General features: G+C 39.0%; 1 protein-coding gene across 1 annotated transcript in view; it reads left to right on the top strand.

Annotated features, from left to right (window-relative positions):
• Positions 1–18886, top strand: part of Cps1 (carbamoyl-phosphate synthase 1) — an 87681-nt gene that overhangs the window by 45535 nt on the left and 23260 nt on the right. Inside the window, 5 exon segments of the mRNA XM_032899749.1 lie at positions 2391–2535; positions 3988–4198; positions 5729–5927; positions 7806–7982; positions 10970–11088. Coding sequence (XP_032755640.1) covers positions 2391–2535; positions 3988–4198; positions 5729–5927; positions 7806–7982; positions 10970–11088 — 851 coding nt within the window.

Here is an 18886-nt window from a genome sequence, read left to right as displayed (position 1 = left end):
TCCATTTTCATTTTGCTACCGACTTCATGGAGGTACACCCCATCCACCACAATCCAATCCAATTGTGGTTCCACAATCCAATCCAGCAAATCACATTGCTAAAATATGTTTTACTAACTATGAGAAGAGCAGAATAAAAGTGCCTTGTTTTTCACGTTATTTTTGGGAAAATGGTATAAGCCTCCAAGTTTAATAATAGGAATGGATTTCGCCAACACACAAATAAAAATGCAAGCGATGGTTGGATTCTTATAGTTTGTTTTTCTATCAAAATCACATTAATTCATCACTAAATACGAATGAGCGATTTAATGCAACCATCTTCACTAAGAAGAGATGTTCAACACAAAACAGAGATAAACACGCAAAACCTTGCTCCAGAGTTGTTTGTCCATATTCTGCTTCTAGAGAACCATAGCTGGCGTAGTGGAGACTCAGTGATGACTTTCAGTGAGGAAACAGCTGCAGTTAGGACAACCGTATGGCATGCGGATGGACTGAGACCACCATTGCACAGCCATTTGTAGGGGCAGCTTAGTCTCACACAATTTATAGCTCTTCATTTTTTATTTTTGAATTAAAATAAAGTAAGATTTTAAATTGTTGATGTTGAAAAATTGAAAGCAGATAAATACAATTAAATAGACACAGGCACTTGTAAGTGACAGGTTTACAAGCCAGCAACTTAGATTTAGTGTTTCTGAAGTTGCCCATATTATAAACACAAAAAGCAACGTATTTAATATGAAAGGTGCCTTTTCACATTCAGGACTTTGGAGTTATTTACTTAAAGCAAACTATGTTTATGTAGTTATAAAATATATTTAGTGTAGCATGCTACATGTTATGAATTCTTAAAATTAGCAACGTCCTTAGAGACAGCATATTCTTCTCTGTGTTAAATATATTTTCTCCATAAAAATAAAGCATTCTGAGAACCAGGTTTTTTTATTTAGAACATTTACAATATGAAGACAGTTTGGAGTGAAATATTTTTCAATTATTTCTACTCTGCCAAAATAATCAGTGGTTGTTGAATATTTTTCTTGTTGAGAATCTTTATTTTTTTTTCTCCTTGAGATTAATTAATCATATCATTACCTCCTAATCTATCCCTTTATTCATTTGATGCTATAATTAGAGCCACTAGATGCTGTGTTAGGTCACTTAGGTACTTAAGTTAACTTTGAAGTAAAATTGGAGACTTGAAAGAATTTAAAAACAAGGCTAGGAGGTTAACAGAAATGATGCTAGTTTTCCCTGTATCTAAATTTCTATCCTAGTTTACTAAAATACAGAATTTATGCCCTCTGTCTCTGAGTCTTCTTCTTTCTGCAAACAACCCAAAGGACAAATGAAATCATTACTCATCTGTTAACAGCAGCTCTGGAATGTCCTAACAGTTTTGAGAACCTCATTACGGGCAGATGTGGGGACAAAGGAGTCACACTTTTAGTTGCCTGTGTTGAAGCCTAGAGTGACTGTGGTTGCAAAACACCCAGTGTTGAGATCCATTACAGAGAATTTAAATTGAGTTGTCACTGCATCATGCAGCCTGCTAATCATTTAAAATAAAAATGAAAATTCTTTTCATCTTACTGTCATCCAAAATCAAATCTGTTGTGAGATAAAGGGACATTTTTGTCTTCCGTTGTCAGTCACCACATGTCCTAAGGTCAGAGATCGCCTCTTTCATATATTGAGTTCAGAATTCTGCCATACTGTGGGTATGCAGTAAATATGAAATGGTAATTACACTAATTCATATCTGTCTAATCAGCCATGTATGATATACGACTCAGGGTACTTAAGCACTTAGGCAGTGATTAACCATAATAATAACTGCATATGATTCTTCTAATTCCCACGTTGCATTTGCCATCTTGGATGACTGTCTACAAGCATCATCATCTTCTTTCTCTTCCTCATCAGTGCCAGTGAACTCGTATTGTGTATGCCACTGTACAAAGCACCCTCAGCTATTTTAGAGAAAGCCCAAATCTTTAGACTTATCCTTTTTTCACATTTATTTGTACTTATCACATTTTCTGGTTTCACAGAAGCCTAGCTCCTGAAATAATTTCATTTCCCTCTGCCTGATTGCTCAATTATTTTCTCTTTTTCCTAAATTAGTTTGATTTAATGTCATATCAGCACTTTGAATGGCAAGCCTCAATAACCCAAATCAAGAGCATTCACTGCAGGATGCTATTCCTGGTCCCACTGATTTTCAGACCCTCCCCCATGCTTTCTGGAAGGTGGGGGAGAACAGAGATGAGGTTTAAGACTTTAGTGCTGACCAGGATGTAGGTCAGAGTACTTTCCTTAATGTCCCTGTTTAAACCACAGCCTTTCCTTAAATCTTTGGTATCTCTGCCATCCATCTCCAGGCATTTGCTATGACCAACCAGATCCTGGTGGAGCGGTCAGTGACAGGCTGGAAAGAAATAGAATATGAAGTTGTCCGAGATGCGGATGATAACTGTGTCACAGTCTGTAACATGGAAAATGTTGACGCCATGGGTGTTCACACAGGTAGGCAAAGAATCTTCCAGAATTATAGGCATGCCTTTGGCTCCAGACTTGGATTACCATAGCAGCCTGTATAAGGTACTTTACCAGTCCTAGCTGGTGGACTGATTATAACACTTAACATTTAGACATAGTATTTTATAGCACTGAAAATATTCTCACCTTTAGTTTGGAATTCCCAGGATTCCTCTACAGCATGATAGATATTGTGATCCTGATTTCAATGGAGGAAGATCAGATAAACCGTGAATTTGAGCCATGACAGTGTTGAGAAGTAAAGATGTGGCTTGCAAAACTTTAAAGCACACTGAAGTGTTAGTGATGGAGAAAATAGTCTCCCATGTATTGAAAAATAGGTTTTTAGCAAGTTAAATTAGTTGGTTCTACAGGACAGAAATGATGACTAACATTCCAGAAATGTTAAATTGATGATGGGAGAAATTTGGAGAAAGGAGTTGGGACTGTTGAAAGGCATACATGGGAATATGGAAATGAAAATGTTGATACAGATCCATTGGAAATCATTTAGTGTAGAAGAGATAATTGCAACTAGAGACACACATACCTTTTAAAGGATATAGGCATAGATAGAGGTAAGAAGAGAGTTAAATTTTGAATCATGGAAAACAATTCAATTTCTAGGGAAGGACGAAGAGAATCAATCATAAAGCAAAGGAGATAGAGGGTTATGAGGAAAATTAGGTGGAAAAAGTATCAACTAGGTCAATGCAAGAACGTATTTTACAAAAGATCTTTCTTTGTAGCAGTATTAGTTCCTATGTTAGGTCAAGAATAAAGATTTAATTTGGGTTTTTAGCTATTCACAAGAAAAAAATGAGATACTCCAATTCAGGGATGGAACACACAGAGAACAGGATTGTGTGATAAGGAAGGATAAGGACCTTGACGAACTTCCAACATGTTTAGTGATGGAGAAATTGAGAGGTTTGTGTGTCTGACGACGTTGGACATAGGTTTCTTGAGGGAAGGAGAGCTGATCATGTCTCCAGGCAGAAGGTAGGGCCCTGGGATGAAAACTTCAAAGGCCTCACGTTGGAGAAGAATGAGATCAGAAAGGGAGAGAGGTGTGGGTTCGTCTAGCACAGAGGGAGGATGTTCTTTGGAAGGAAAACTTGAGAGACCATTTGAGATGAAGGAAGAGAAGCTGAAGGGCCTGATGCGAATCTAGTAAGCTGATAATTAAACTTTAACAGTTAGATAAATGTGGCTAAAAATTGGAGGGGGTGATTCTATAAGTAAATTATCAGAATCACGTGGACAATATAAGAGTTATGGAGAATACCTGATATTTCACTCATATGAATGTGAATATTGATTTTAATCCTTTCCTTAAATCATCAGTCTGCTTTATGCCTTGCATCTCTTTTAGTAGATTAAGTCAGGCAAACTGGCTGTTGAAATATAACACTAAATAATGAGTGTTTGTGTCGACAGGTGACTCAGTTGTTGTGGCCCCGGCCCAGACCCTCTCCAATGCAGAGTTCCAGATGTTGAGACGCACTTCAATCAATGTTGTTCGCCACTTGGGCATTGTGGGTGAATGCAACATTCAGTTTGCTCTTCACCCCACTTCCATGGAATACTGTATCATTGAAGTGAATGCCAGGCTCTCCCGGAGTTCTGCCCTGGCCTCCAAGGCCACTGGGTAAGATCATGATTGAGCGTATGTTTTCAATCTCTTTGTCATGGGAACGGACTGCCTGTCAATACAGAAGACCATTCTGTTTTTATAAAATTTGCCCCCATTTCCTGTGTGTTAGTGTCAGAAGCTTTAGAGAAACCCCAAAGGCACAGTTATTAACGAGCTTGCTGCCAGGTTGAGACAAGTGGGATCGTTAGGTAACTCTGTTTGCTGACTAATCATAAGCCAATCAAAATCTGGGTGGCCAGAACAGGCCGTGAAAAATAAGCTTCTTAATTGCACTTAGCAGATGTTGTTAAAGGGTGAGCATTAATCTTTAATTTTGGTTTTCAACTGCCCACACAAGCGGCTGATAAGAAATACTTTATTTAACTCAACACTTCAGGATAGATCATTTTGATTTTGGAAATAGACATGATAAAACATACCCAATTACCGATCGTCTTATCACTAACCAATGATCTTTAACAAAGAAGAATTAACAATATAGGATATTTCCATGGGTAAATGTGAGAACTAAATAAGTAAATTCAATGTCCATTTAACAGCTGCTAGCAAGCATAATTGGAAAGAAAGTAAATAAAACCTCTTGTTTCTATTGATACTTTTAGCATCTGGTGTTTAAGTTGTATGGCATTTAAATTAGGAAAATATTTACTTCTTTAGTGTTTTTATGTAGCTATGGAGTAGTGCAAGGTTGTAGCGCACTCTACAGAAGTCAGAAGACCTGTTCTTGCTTGCTTCATCCACAGACAGTGAATTTGGGCGACACTTACCTCTTTCTTGGTCTGTTAAGACAAGCACTTTTACCAAAGAACTCATATCCAATTCTACAGTTCTGTGAATTATCTTACCAAATAAAATTATCTGAAGTGACATTCCAGAGGGTGGCCACATTTCTAGGGTGTTAAGTTTTATTTTTAACAAGATACCAAAGTTCAAATATTTGGAGACAGACTTGCAAAGCCCTTATTTCCTGACCATGTATAATACACTGAACTCCAGCTGTCTCTTTAGATAGAAATTTGAATGCTTTTTCTCAGAGATTATTTTGCAGATTTTAATCTAAGTGGACGTTAAACACAGGCAGTGGAGGAAAAATCTTATTTATCAAGAAACTTATTGATCTTGCATTGAAAGGATGAAGGCTGGAGATTGTAGCAATACAAGAGAGGGCTTAAGAGTGGGTTCTCGGGGTTGGGGATTTAGCTCAGTGGTAGAGCGCTTGCCTAGGAAGCGCAAGACCCTGGGTTCGATCCCCAGCCCGTAAAAAAAAAAAAAAAAAAAAAAAAAGAAAGGGGTTCTCCTCATGCTGCATGCTTTATCGTGAACCACACTACTTTGTAAGCGGCCAGGAAATGTTTATGTGGAGGACGTATCCGGCGTGTCTTACATTTTGAAGTAGACTGATGCCAGAGTTGTAAAGAAAGCCTCGTTCAAGTTTGGAGTTGTTTTCAGTGCTTACTGCTTGAACTTAAAAACAAACAAGCCAACCAATGAAGGGAGGCTAACGCTACCTCCGCGTTATTACAGCTACCCACTGGCGTTCATCGCAGCAAAGATCGCTCTAGGAATCCCACTTCCAGAAATCAAGAATGTTGTGTCTGGGAAGACCTCAGCCTGCTTCGAACCTAGCCTGGATTACATGGTGACCAAGATTCCTCGCTGGGACCTTGACCGTTTTCATGGAACATCCAGCCGAATTGGTAGCTCAATGAAAAGTGTAGGCGAGGTGAGTGTAGGAGTTAGTACTTCACTCACACGAGATTTGGTTTTAGTACTTTTGTCGCCTCCTTGATAGCATTGACAGTCAAAAGGCTGCCTGGATACTGTTTTCCTGGCTACTAGAAGTTTCATTTCCTCCTTAGTGTTTTAACAGTGCTATGTTATTTGTTACATGATATTTTTATGGATTCAAAGTTCCATATATATCAATCACATACATATCTCTATCTATCTACCTATCTATCAGCTATATATAAGATATATATCTATATTTGACTAAAACAAATTTCATCTCATATATATAAAAAGCATATGTATGTATCTGAGATAAGATTTGTTTTTAATCAAATATAGAAAATAAAGCAGTATAAAAGATAATATAAGTGCTGGGAATAGTTGGTAAAATGTTTGTTGCATAAGCATGAAGCCTTGATTTGGGTCACCAGGACACTCATCATGTCAGGAGTGATGATGTGTGTCTGCAATCGCAGCAGGAGGTGGGGATAGGGTTGGTAAGAAGGTGGGAGTGTGGCAACTGCTGATTGGCTGTCCCCTGGCCACCTAACTTAGCTAAATGGTAAGCTCCAGGTTCAATAAGAGAGCTTGCCTCAAAAAATAATATGGAGAAGCAGTTTAGGAAGCCATCCCCAAATCAAGCTTTGGTCTTCACAGCACGTGGATCAGTAAGTGCATGCCATGCATCTACATGCTTACCCACGAATATACCACACAGGCCTAAATATTGTGTAATGTGCAAAGCCAGACAACCGCCTTGAAGTTAAATACTTGGTTTCAGTCCATGTGAATTGTGACTTCATTATTTTATACTTCCTATAACCGCATCTGTATAGGAGACAGGCTGATAACATGAGCTCCCACAAACCTTCAAGTACGACTCTTCCAATCTGAGAAAGCACAGTGGAATATTAATCTCCCTTTCGCTGAACTGAAAGGTCCTGATATTTTGTTTATCCCTGCTTCCCAGAAACTCCCTTTACTTCTAATTACATCTGGGACAGCGTAAAAGGTTAATCTGCTTGAAATTAGTGGTATTTGAATATGTATTGTTCACAGAGTTGACACACAATTTTATAATTTGTCATTAACGTGAACTTGAGCCTATCTGAGGTATCGGGAAAAGTTACTGAAGGCTGTGTTGTAACCATTGATATTTTAGACTGGAGCCCAAAACTGCATAGTAATTTACTGTTCCGTGGAGAGATTCAAAGGCAATGTTCATCCACTAAAATAACTGGGTAGGCTGCAAGGCCAGATTAAATTTAGTTTTGGGTACTGACTGGTTCAGACTAAATTGCCCTTTTTTTTTTAATATTAGACACAATTAGCTGTAAATATTGTAAAAAGACATATAAAATTTGTCATGGTGAAATTTAACCTCTATCTAGATCCCAAATCGCAACCTATGTGTATTTGTTATGATTCTTAGGGGTCTACTAATATTAATACTTAGCTAGAGAACTGACTGGCATCCTTCAAATAGTCTATTTTCTCCTTATCTGTTCAGTATTCTGAAGGACATTGGCATACGTCTTTGAAAGGGCGGTCCCTGTGCTCTGGCCATTTGTTTCCCATTTTATTACTATTATGCTTTAGAACCGGTGCAGGCAATGTCTTCGTTACTCTCAGGAAATACAGCTACAGTCACTAGCTGGGAAAAACCAATCATATGTTAAAGACTCGTTGCGTTAGAAAGCACGGAGAAAGGGTAAGAGCGACTAGGGAACAGAAGTTCGAGATCTGCGGATATTCTCCGAGTCCTTTGGCAGTTGTCAAGTTTTGGGAAATATTGCACATCTAATTTTGTGGGAAAGCAAAACTACGTGTGGCTGTTCTTTCTAGTGAAGCTCTTACGTTTGTATCCCAGGTCATGGCCATTGGTCGCACCTTTGAGGAAAGTTTCCAGAAGGCTCTGAGGATGTGCCATCCATCTGTGGATGGGTTCACTCCCCGTCTCCCAATGAATAAGGAATGGCCAGCAAACCTGGATCTGAGGAAGGAGCTGTCTGAACCCTCCAGCACCCGCATCTACGCCATTGCTAAGGTAATAAGGGATTAACTGGAGTGGCCTCGGAATTTACAGCCTAGTGTTTGTAAAGTGCCTCTGGCCTCTTCGTGGGAGCCATTACACGTACACACCTGCACTTCCTGTCCCTCTCACACATAGAAACATACCTCTTTCTTATCCCTATCTTACACGCAACATCTCTCTGAATTTCATCAGACATTCTTCTAATTGAGTAATAAAAAGTATTTTTTTAAAATTTAACTTGAAGCTTGGACCCAAGGGCACAATGCACTTTTAAAAGACACCCACACAGGCAAAATGAACCACTTTTAGTATACACAGTCCCAGACTTTAAGAGTTTATAGTTTTGATTTGTTCTTTCTTGTCACCCTGTATCAAATGCTCCCTGAAAATGGATGCAATTGTATTAGAGAAGTGATACACTGGTATCCTGGAGTACATCCTACCAAAGTCTGTGATGTAATGCCTTTTGCTCTTTTCTGTGTTTAAATATCAGGCAACCTAGACTGTGACAGTAGGCTTTCTCATGTAATTATCTTATTGGAGGGGTTACTTGTAGAACAAAAAGCCCCTCCTTTCTCAGGCCCACCCCCCTAGTTCCCTTTCATGCAAATGAAGTGCCATTTTAATCTCCCTTCATATTTACTGTGCTTAGAGTTTTGAAATTTCAGCTCATCTGATTTTATGAAAGGTGACTTGGGCAGCTGGAATCTGTCTGGTCAGAAATCCCTAAATGGCTTTTTGACATTTAAGGAAGCACCGGCATTAATTCTCCAACAGTGTCAAACCACCCCGAGTTCACAAAGCTCCCTTGGCCATTGTCTGTGTGTGTGCATGTGGGATGTTTTAGTGAAAATAGGAATTGTATCTTTAAAGAAGAAATCTGACTTACATAATGCCTTTGTAGCAACAGAAACGTGCATTTTATGATTTGAACTCACTGTAACTCTTACTAGCATTTAGTGACAGGCCTGCAGAGAGCTGACTAAGACCAAGAAATATTTCCTTCAGAGCATTTGATATGTACTCTCCTCATTCTTATGGGTTTCATGTCTAAAATAATTAAGTCCTATTGAAATTCTAGGAGAGACTATTATCTTTGATGAATATTTTCTAATCTTGAGTTTTAAGACATGTTTTTCAGGAGTGGTGGGGCTACAGCAACAAAGTGAGATTTTCCTAGAAGACCATTTCACTGTGTATTCTGTTCTTCTCTTAGTCTTTTATTTAAGAAGCAACGGAGGATATTCATATGTGTGGGTGTGGATGTGTAAATATATAGACACATATATAGATACAATTTTCTCCCTCAGGGGAAGGGCAGTAAATGGATTTTTTTTCCCTCAAGTCTAGCAATCTCGTTCCTGCCACTTGAAACAGATGAAAAAGGATAGCATTTCCTAGTTCCCAGCCAGGCTGTAAAACTCAGGCAAATCTCTCATTCTTTTCTATCAGACTTACAAAGGGTGGGGATGCAGGGCAAATGTGTGGCGGTTCATCCTGCACAGAGCACGTTGTGTATAAGCAAGAAGTGCAGGCTCGGGGATAAATTATTGTCTGCCCGAGTGCTGGAACAGGGAACTGATTCCGTTTGTAGAGGTCATCATTACTGTTCATTTCCACAGCAACCAGGGACTCGGCGATTTTGACAAAGAATGTAAGGACAGTGCAGGGCTGAAAGGGAAGAAGTATGGAGGGAGGGTTGGACTCCCTACCGGCGTTCATGATTCTCAGAGGAGGGCAAGGTACTCTGAGGTCTGGCTTTTGCAGAATTCTTATTTCAGGATGACTGGGTCACCACCTCTTTTGATTTGGGGGAGAATGCAGGCATTAGTTTTGATTTGGTGAGCATTTCACCAGCCTCAAATGCGTTTGGGGTCATAATGGACTTCATTCCAGTGGGGGTAAGATGGCATAGTTACAGTGTGGGAAGATGATGTCTCGGGACTGGCAGGCTCGCTCCACAATGGAAGTAGACCTGACTGTAGGTTTTTCTTCCTCTCAGGGAAGTGGCTACCACACTCTGGGTCCTTGTTCATTTTACATTACCAGATGCAATCTTTATTTAATCTGTAAAAAACATGAATCACTTACTTTCTATGTTCCTTCTATTGCTAATGCTTTGCAACTTTTAGTCTCTCAGGGATTAAGACCAATGTAGAATTTAGGGATAGGATTGTGATTTTGTGAAAAATTACATAAGAGTAAAATAGATAAAGTTAAAAAAAAACAAACATGGCTTTGAGTGTTTTTACTAAGTGTTATTCTGGTCGTGTGACCTGTGCGCCATGCTATAGCTCAGAGCTTACGATCATGGACTCTCTTACAGTAGAGTAAGTAAAGGTTTAAGAAACCTCAACTTTATGAGTGGACTATAGCACCAGAGTTCCTCGTTAGCTGCACTTCTCTTCTGAGCTTAAAAATGTAAAATGTCACTCTAAAATGGTTTTGAAATAGATGTTATATGTCTATTATTTTTCCACTGGGAATATGCACGTTTGTATAAATATAAATGATACCAGTGCACACGCTTTGAGTTGGGAGGGTTCGGTTTGGGGAGTTATGCAGCTTTGCCAGTGCACTCAGCTCAGTGAGTAGCTAGCACTTTGCTTTGGAGATCGTTAAAGTAAGCATAAGAAGATGATGGGGAGCTGCCGATAGAGCCTTTCTATTGCCATTGAATAATGCCAGTCGATCCTTCTTATTACCAAATATATAGTTTAGGAAATAGGAGCCTAGCCAGAAGAGGAGGAGGAGGCAGGACCTGCTAAGACTGTGGTGAGCACACATTCCTCTTGTACTTTCTCTGTATGACATTTGGGGGTGCAGTTAACAGCATCCAACATTTATTTCAAGGACCATTAATGATTCAGTTTCGTATCTCAGGGGGTAGTGGCCCCAGTCTCTCTAAATACCACGGAAAGGAATGGCTGTTATGTTTTCAATTAAATAAGACGTTTAGAAAATGGTTGCCACAGAAGGTGTTTTTCTTCTTCTGGCAGGCCTTGGAAAACAACATGTCCCTTGACGAAATCATGAAGCTCACATCCATTGACAAGTGGTTTTTGTATAAGATGCGTGACATTTTAAACATGGATAAGACACTGAAAGGGCTTAACAGGTAAGAGATTGTTCTGAACCACTCTATAGATTTTCACTGCGATGTTTCAGTTGTCCTTTCGTACAGCTGGCCAAGACGCTGCCTCACCGAGCTAAACGATGCTGACATTAGGAAAAGGGAGCAAATACCAGGGTTCAATGTTTTGAATCATTTTATACTTTCATTGGTGACGTCAAATATTGTGATTGTTTAAACCAAGTCTTTAGAGCTCAGAGTAACTAGAGTACATTTACAAATATTTATTGTTTTACATACTGTTAGTAAGAAAGACAACAAATTATATTCCGATTTTATGTACACTTTCTTTTCCATTTTGGAGCCTAGTTCTGATTTTAATATTAATCTACAAATCACTATGTATTGATAGGGGATTTATTCTCCTTGTTTTTCTACTGATATTATCAACATGTGAACTTTTAGTTCGGCATATGAGTGAGCTATACTTGTGTGTCTGTTAATAACCTCCTGACCTCTAACTAACTTACATTTTAATTTTTCATGGCCAATTACTTATAGGTTTTATTTTATGTTTAGAATATTCTGATAATGTCAGATATTTAAAGTCTATTCTTTTAAGTTTTGTTTGAAGACTGCCTATTGGGCTGTCTCTGGCTTAGACCGGCTTTATGTATTCATCTTTGAGAAGAGGATCATCTATTACCAAATTAGGATGTAAGGTCCTCCTTAGCTTATGTTGGAAAGAAATCTCAACTCTAAGCCTAGGGATATATTTAGAGAAAGAAAGATTTGGTAGTATATGTTCTTTTCAAATGGCTTAGGGGAATGCAGACAATTTAATTACATAAAATGTTGAGGACAATGGGAGAACAGAAAGGGGGTTGCTCCTGGGTTTTACCCATGTTAAATTCTTGATTTTGTACACAGGGATTTTGCCAAACAAGGATGAGACTGGCCACCATTGCCTGTAGCAATGCTTTTAAGAGCTTGTGTAAAATGAACAGTAGTCAGCAAATAAGGCAGAGGTGGAACATATACATTTGTCTAAGGGTTTTGCTGACTTAGGGTTTCTTTTCTTGGTTTATGACACCAGCAAAGCTTCCGTGTTGAATTATATATAGTCTGTTCCACTGCTCAGTTTTAGGGAACAGATTTCAAAGCCTCATGAAAGCGCTCCAGTGAAACCACACGGGGGCGCTAGAAACTCGCAGTGCGCCAAACAGCCCTAGCGTGAAGAATAGCTGATGCTATTGTGATCGAAGTGTGCATTTGATGTACAGCCTAATTTGCGGGCACGGGCTTGGGGATCAGCTTCATGTTTTAATTGAATAGTTCTTGTTACAGCTAGAAGTCAGGCTAAGATTACAACTAGGCAGACAAAAGTGTATTTTGATAGAAAAAAGGGAAAGGTCTTTGGAGAGTAGAAACATCCCATTGCTGTAGGCGACTTAGAGTATCTCTACTACTTCTGTTGCATGTGCTCGATGATAATTTGACACTTTTAGTTTCCATTTTCTAATATAGGCGTATTTATAATTAAATAATATTCTTTCATTTGTTCATAACGATCTGTATAAAGCTATCTCAGAGCTTGTAATAATTTTAAAGGTTCAAAAGCGTCATCTAGCCTGTGTAAATAGTTTTGATGGGTATTACAACATGAAATCCAAACATCTGAAGTGAGACTCAAATAGCACTAACCCTAAATTCTGTGTTAGTGTCTGGGAGATACTGTATGTTCTGTTCACTCTCTTTCTGAGGTTCAGTGATTTAAGCACATAGCAGTGTGATGCTTGTTATAAATGTTATATAAATAAGGAGACTGCTTGGGCACTGAAGCCAGCTCTCTTGACCCTTTTGTGGTGTATAAGGGTCTCAAAAGGATATCAAAGTTGACTGATTCTAAGTGCTCGAGACTCAAGTTTCCTGGCCCACTTTTAATTGTTCTTACCATTATCCCAGGCCATGAGATCTTTTATTTCCTCAGAAACTTCTAAATGTCCTGATTTAGTTATCAAATTATGCATAATTCCCAAAGTAATAGAAACCCCTTATCATCAGTGGACATCAAGGGGTAGACTTGTTGCAAGTTCGGATAAGGGTTGAAAAAACCGTGGTTCTTTTTACATTCACATTTGCTTATGGTTTACATTGCTCGAAATTCTTAACTGCTCCTGTGTTGGAAAATCTGACTTTGGATGTGGGCCCAGGAGGTAATTACTTATTTGATGTATGTTGAGAGGACTCCAGATTTTTCCTACCACTGCATATCTCTGACGCCCATGTGCTTAAATCCTTCTGCAACTTTTGCATAGAAAAATTACAGCAAGAGATCCCAGCCATCATCAGTGTGATCATTTGAGGTGATGCGTGCTGTGGTCATCAGATTTGTGTGTTAACACTTGAGCGTGTCCCTTTCAGAACTCAGTTCTGATTAGCGTTTCACCACACCAACCCATGAGCACAGAAATGGTGACATAGATGATGCTTTGATGACAACGCCCATTTTTACTAATTTAGGGAACAGCAATTATCTAGACAGCTTCAGACAAACTTTCCCCCTTTCCACGCGTGTTCACTGACTTTCATGTTGTCTTTATTTAATGCTGATGAAGAACACACTAGGCAGTCCATCAAATCTACAAATTGTGCACAGCCATTTTGATGCATGTTATTTGTTTAGACGCCGAGAAGTTTCTTGCTACTGAATGTGATGTGTTGTCACACAGGATGTGTGTGTGTGTGTGTGTGTGTGTGTGTGTGTGTAAGCATTGGAATTGGAATTTAAAGGTCTAGTACTTACCAAATTAGCTATTAACCGCACAACATCAGATCATTACACATTGATAGATTATCTGCAAGGAGTTTGAGAAGTAAAGACTGTTTGAAGTTCTAGAGGAATTAAATGTGCACACATACGCAGACACGCATATGCTCATAGCTTACAGGTGTGCTCGATATCATCCAGAAGAACTCAGACTGCATGTAATGAAGGCCTCCAGCAGTGTTACATTTGCCATAGAGGCACAGTAGCCTTATCTCCATACAGCCAGGGCCTATGGTAATCATTTTAATTGTATTAGCAGTGGCCAGACAAAAAGTAGGCTCAAGTTCCTTTAGCTGGGATGGTATTGCTGTAATGAAGTGTAAACAGGCTCATCTGGGAGCAGGGACTACTTTAGGACCTTAAGTCCCAAACATTTTATTTATAGCATCAAATCTAATTGAACATTTTTCAACTGCAAGGCAACCATAATATTTAAAGAAATATGAACAGGTCAGAAAAATTATAAGCACCGCCTCAGTATCTTCTGTCAGCTGCTCTGAAATCGCATGTTTTCAAACACCATTCTTCTTTTGGACTCATTCTCTGTGTGTAGTACTCCACTTCAGGGATGGTGCTACACTTGCATGATTTCGAGAAATTTACATAAAAACCTGGCCACAGCGAAGCTGCATGAAGCTTCGCAGTTTTCCTTCAAGTGAGTGTTTTAAAGGAGAAACAGCCTGTCTGCGTTTACGCTGGCAGATGGAAGGTTTCCCACCATTTATGGCAATTGTGATTTTCCTGGAGCAGCCTACTTTGCCCTCCGGCTTTCACCTCACACGATGCCACTTACATTAGTCGTGTTGGAGGTAACCGTTTAAAGGAATTTGTTTCCCACTGTTTCAGATGCTCAAACGTAGTGTATATATCTAGTGAGATACAGTCTAGACTTTAGAAGCTAAGGTTTGGATTTCTTTCTCTGTGAAGGGTTGATGTAGATTTGCCATTGGTTTATGAAAATGCAGAAATTACTTTTATCCAATATTCCATGGGTTTCTGTGATTTTTTTTATGCCACACCAATTCTGATAATATGAATATTCGGCTCCTTTCTTCATCTCCCCTTACTGCGGTAATGATTGAACTGAAGAAGGGGAGATGATGGTTTGCAAGGGTCCGGTTTCCATCTGAACTGCCCTATGTTTGTGTGATAAACTATGCCCATTGGTGGGTGCTGAAAAATCACAGGCAGGCGGATTGCTTAGGGAAACAATCTCAGGCAAGCCTAGTGAGTTCTGCTTGGGCATTCAAGTGGTAAATTGAGCTCAGTAAAGTCGGCCATTTCCCTGCAGCCACAAACTCCTGGCTGATGTAATAATGCAGGTGTCACCTTAGCTGGAACAGTCCCTTTGAATGCCCTCTCCTACACATGCTAGTTTCTATTGACTTTTTATTTAACTTGCTCACAAGGCATGGCAAAATCAGACAAGAACACTTTGTGCTTTCGTTTGCTGGAAGTTTCCAAGGGGAAGTGTCACCCAAGCGTTGTTAGAACTTACACGTAAGAGTGAGACTGCCTGTACTTTGGTTTCTGTTGTTAATTTGTAATTTCTGGCTCAAAGCATTAAATGTAGAAATAACTCGGGGATTCTTTATGTGAATATAACATACTTACCTGTTAGGATTTGTTCATTTTGGAATGGCATATTTATGATGTTATTCCTTTGGATGTAGAAACAAGATGCAGGCGGTAGGGTACTATAGTGTAATTCTGATTTTATTCCCAGGAAATGGCCTTATATGAGTTTACAGCAGTACCAACTTACTGTGTTTCTTAGTTTAGTCCTAATTGTAACACATGCTCCCTTCTTATTTACTAGGCTGATACACAAGGTGCTGAATATGTGATGTTTGAACATCTAAACCTGACAGGAAATCCACTTTTCCAGTCAGGACATATTAGTATTCTGTGTCATTAGTCTTCACATTCCTAGCCATCTACAGAGCGGATTCCCTTTTTCTGTTTTTCTCTTGTTCCTTTGATTTTCTGAGACAGGATTGCAGGGAGACTCTGCTTGCCTTGAACTCACTGGGCAGCTGAATGGGCCTTGAATTCTAGATGCTCCTGTCTCTATCTCCTAGGCGCTGGGATTGGAGGTGTGGGCCATCTTGCCTGGCTATGAAGTTCTTTGAGGGTATTAAAATAGAAGAATACTTAAACAAGAATATTTCTTCTTTAAAACAGAAGTATTGCTCTGGGAAATCTTATGTCTCAGAACTAATACAAAAGTGCACTATATTTTAACTTGAATTTATTTTTTATGTGACTAGGTAAGTTATTTTAAGTAATCTCATGGTGTAATATGACTCTATTAATTGTAATAATCTGTTTAATTACACATGATACAAAAATTTACACAAAACATTTAATGTCCTGAGAAAACCTCATTTATTAGTTCAATAAGAATGTCATAGTTTGACAATAATTGTGAATTTTTCAAGTATAGGAGCATTCTTATGATTCTGCTATGAGCAAGATATTTTACTTAAACGCCTGTCAGAATAGTACTCAAATAATTCATACTACATTACATATTTCTCAATATTAGTTTTATGTCTGAAAAATTAAAAGCCTTAAGTTGATCAAAAAGCACATATACTCAAAGTGTGTATGAATCTATTAGTCATCAATAATTACTGGCTTATTGATATTGTCAGTCTGTCTAATTGCAGCATGATGGAATAGGCATTTACTTGATGTCATCTTCCTTTATTAATAACCATGTTCATCTATTAGCAATTACTAATGAATATTTATTTGGTAACCATTGTGTATAAGGTCTTGCACAAAGTCCAGTACAGTACCATTTGTTAAAGAATAATTTTTAGTTATTAGCCAGTCTTCAGTGTGCTTATAATCTATATAAATATACACATGGATCGTCTTCATTGATGGACAAGGTAAATAGGAAAAATGTTAATTCAGGGAAACTGAATGAGGACTAAAACGTATAGGACTAATACTCTTAGTTAATCTCATAGCTCAACATGAGTGGTCTGGGAAGACCTTCCTCCATATTTTACTCTGTAAATGAGGGCTCTGATTGCTTAATTCCCCAAGGTTTCACAAGCGGTTCATGCTGGCATCAAGTCTGAGTCCAAGGCAAGTGTGCTTTGCTTTAAAATATCCCATTGCCACGACAGCAGCAGCAGCTTGAAGAGAAACTTCCTTATGAAATCAGTCAATGAGAGGACACTTTCAACCGTCTGGTGTGACATGGGGGGGTCAGTGAGAGAATAATGGAAGGCAGTTGGATGGGTCCAGCGCAGTCAATTACAGGGAGATAGGAGGGAAGTCATAGATAGGTATGCTATGAGAAACGTGTAGTGGGAGAGTAGCTGAATTCTACTTAGGAAGTGAGAACTTACGATTGCTGGTACTTTTTTATGTTAAGTTTAATGAAAGTGAGAGTCTTAACTCCTCAGTGAAGACAGTGTAAGATTAAACTGGACGTCGGCTAACTATTTGGCCACCAGTTGGAATAGTTAAAGCTACACGGTGTCAGCGTTCTATAATTATTACATGGCATCACCTTCGAAAGGAAATGGCAAATTCCACTAGGGATAATGGTAAGTATGCAAATTTCTTAATATACAATTTAAGCTAAAATTTGCTGTTTGTGTGTGTACGTGTGTGTGCATGTGTGTGATGTTTGCGTGTGAGCAAAAGCACATGCTATGGGGTGTGTAGTTAGAGTAGTAGAGTAGAAAGCGTTTCCTCTTTCCATTGTGGATGCTGGGATTGAACTCAGGTCTTCAGGCTTTTGTGGCAAGCCCCTTTGCCTGCTGAGCCATTCCATTTGCTTAATATACTTTTGCACTGGTTGTTTCATAGTAAGAACTTTCCTTGATTTGTAAGGGTGTAAAATAGAGTTCAGCATTCTAAGGAAGAGCACAGATACTGGAATGATACAAATGATTTAGAATTATCTGTTTCATATTTTCTTGGGACTCAGCATAACGTGAGAAATTAATAAAAATTTGCAGAGAAGACTGATGCTCTTATGTATTGCTGACAGGATCGTATAGGTAGGCAGTTGTCTCTCCAACTTGTCTCAGTTCTGGAAGCCATGTTAGGCTTCCTTTATTTTCCTATAGTGTTGGTCATTCTCAGATTTCTGACGGGGTTGAAGACTAATTATTGTCTCATAGTCCACCCAGGGTATTTAACATTGAGAATACCTATTTAATTAGATAGTTTTCAGATAGTATATATGCTAGCCAAGATATAACACATAGATTTTAAGCCTTTCTTAAGCTAAGTAACAGAATGTACTATTTTATTGACAAAAATGATAGGTGTATTTTATACTTTAAAGATTACAGAATGGTAATAGTTGTGCTTAGCTTACATCTGAGAGAAACAATCTTTTTTTTTTTTTTAATTAGACAGAAAGGGTGAAATGTAGATTGTTGTCTATATGCAGGTGAGGGCAGGCAAAGATAAGGCGAGGCCTGTGATTGGGCAGTGAAAAAGTAAGGCGGGCACAGAGTTTTGGAAAGAGGTGGGAAAGAGGAAAAAGGGAAGAAGAAACAAGAAAGAGGGCAGAGAAGGATGGCCCAGATCCGTGTGGCCATAAATGGATTAGTACAGGAAAATTTATCTTATCTAGGTGGGCAGTTTATATTATTATCAATTGGTTGTGAGTTTATTGTGTGGACGTTTTGTGGAGTGAGAATTTACTGATAAAAATCTGATTGATAAATCACAAGCTTATCGAGTTTTGATTTTAACGGGTGACTGGGGGCTGTGACTGTAACCACAGGGGGTGGTTGCTGAGAATATGAGCAGAATATACGAGAGAGCCTCGAGATGGCCGCCTCTGTATGGACTGGCATGGCAGCAACCCTGCCTGGGGACTAGATAGATGGTGAGATCGCTGCAGGGCTCAAGAGTAGCCATCGCAACGTGGGATGGAAATTGAGAACTTAATGAGTGGGGTGGAGACATTTTGCTGATTGAGATGAAAATACCCCGCAGATGCCATGTGGCCTGCCGGAGCCCGCAACAGCG

This window comes from Rattus rattus, chromosome 4 (genome assembly GCF_011064425.1).
Source record: "Rattus rattus isolate New Zealand chromosome 4, Rrattus_CSIRO_v1, whole genome shotgun sequence".
NCBI classification, from domain to species: Eukaryota; Metazoa; Chordata; class Mammalia; order Rodentia; family Muridae; genus Rattus; species Rattus rattus.
Note: the sequence above shows the minus strand (reverse complement) of the source record. Positions and strands in the feature narration are given on the sequence as shown.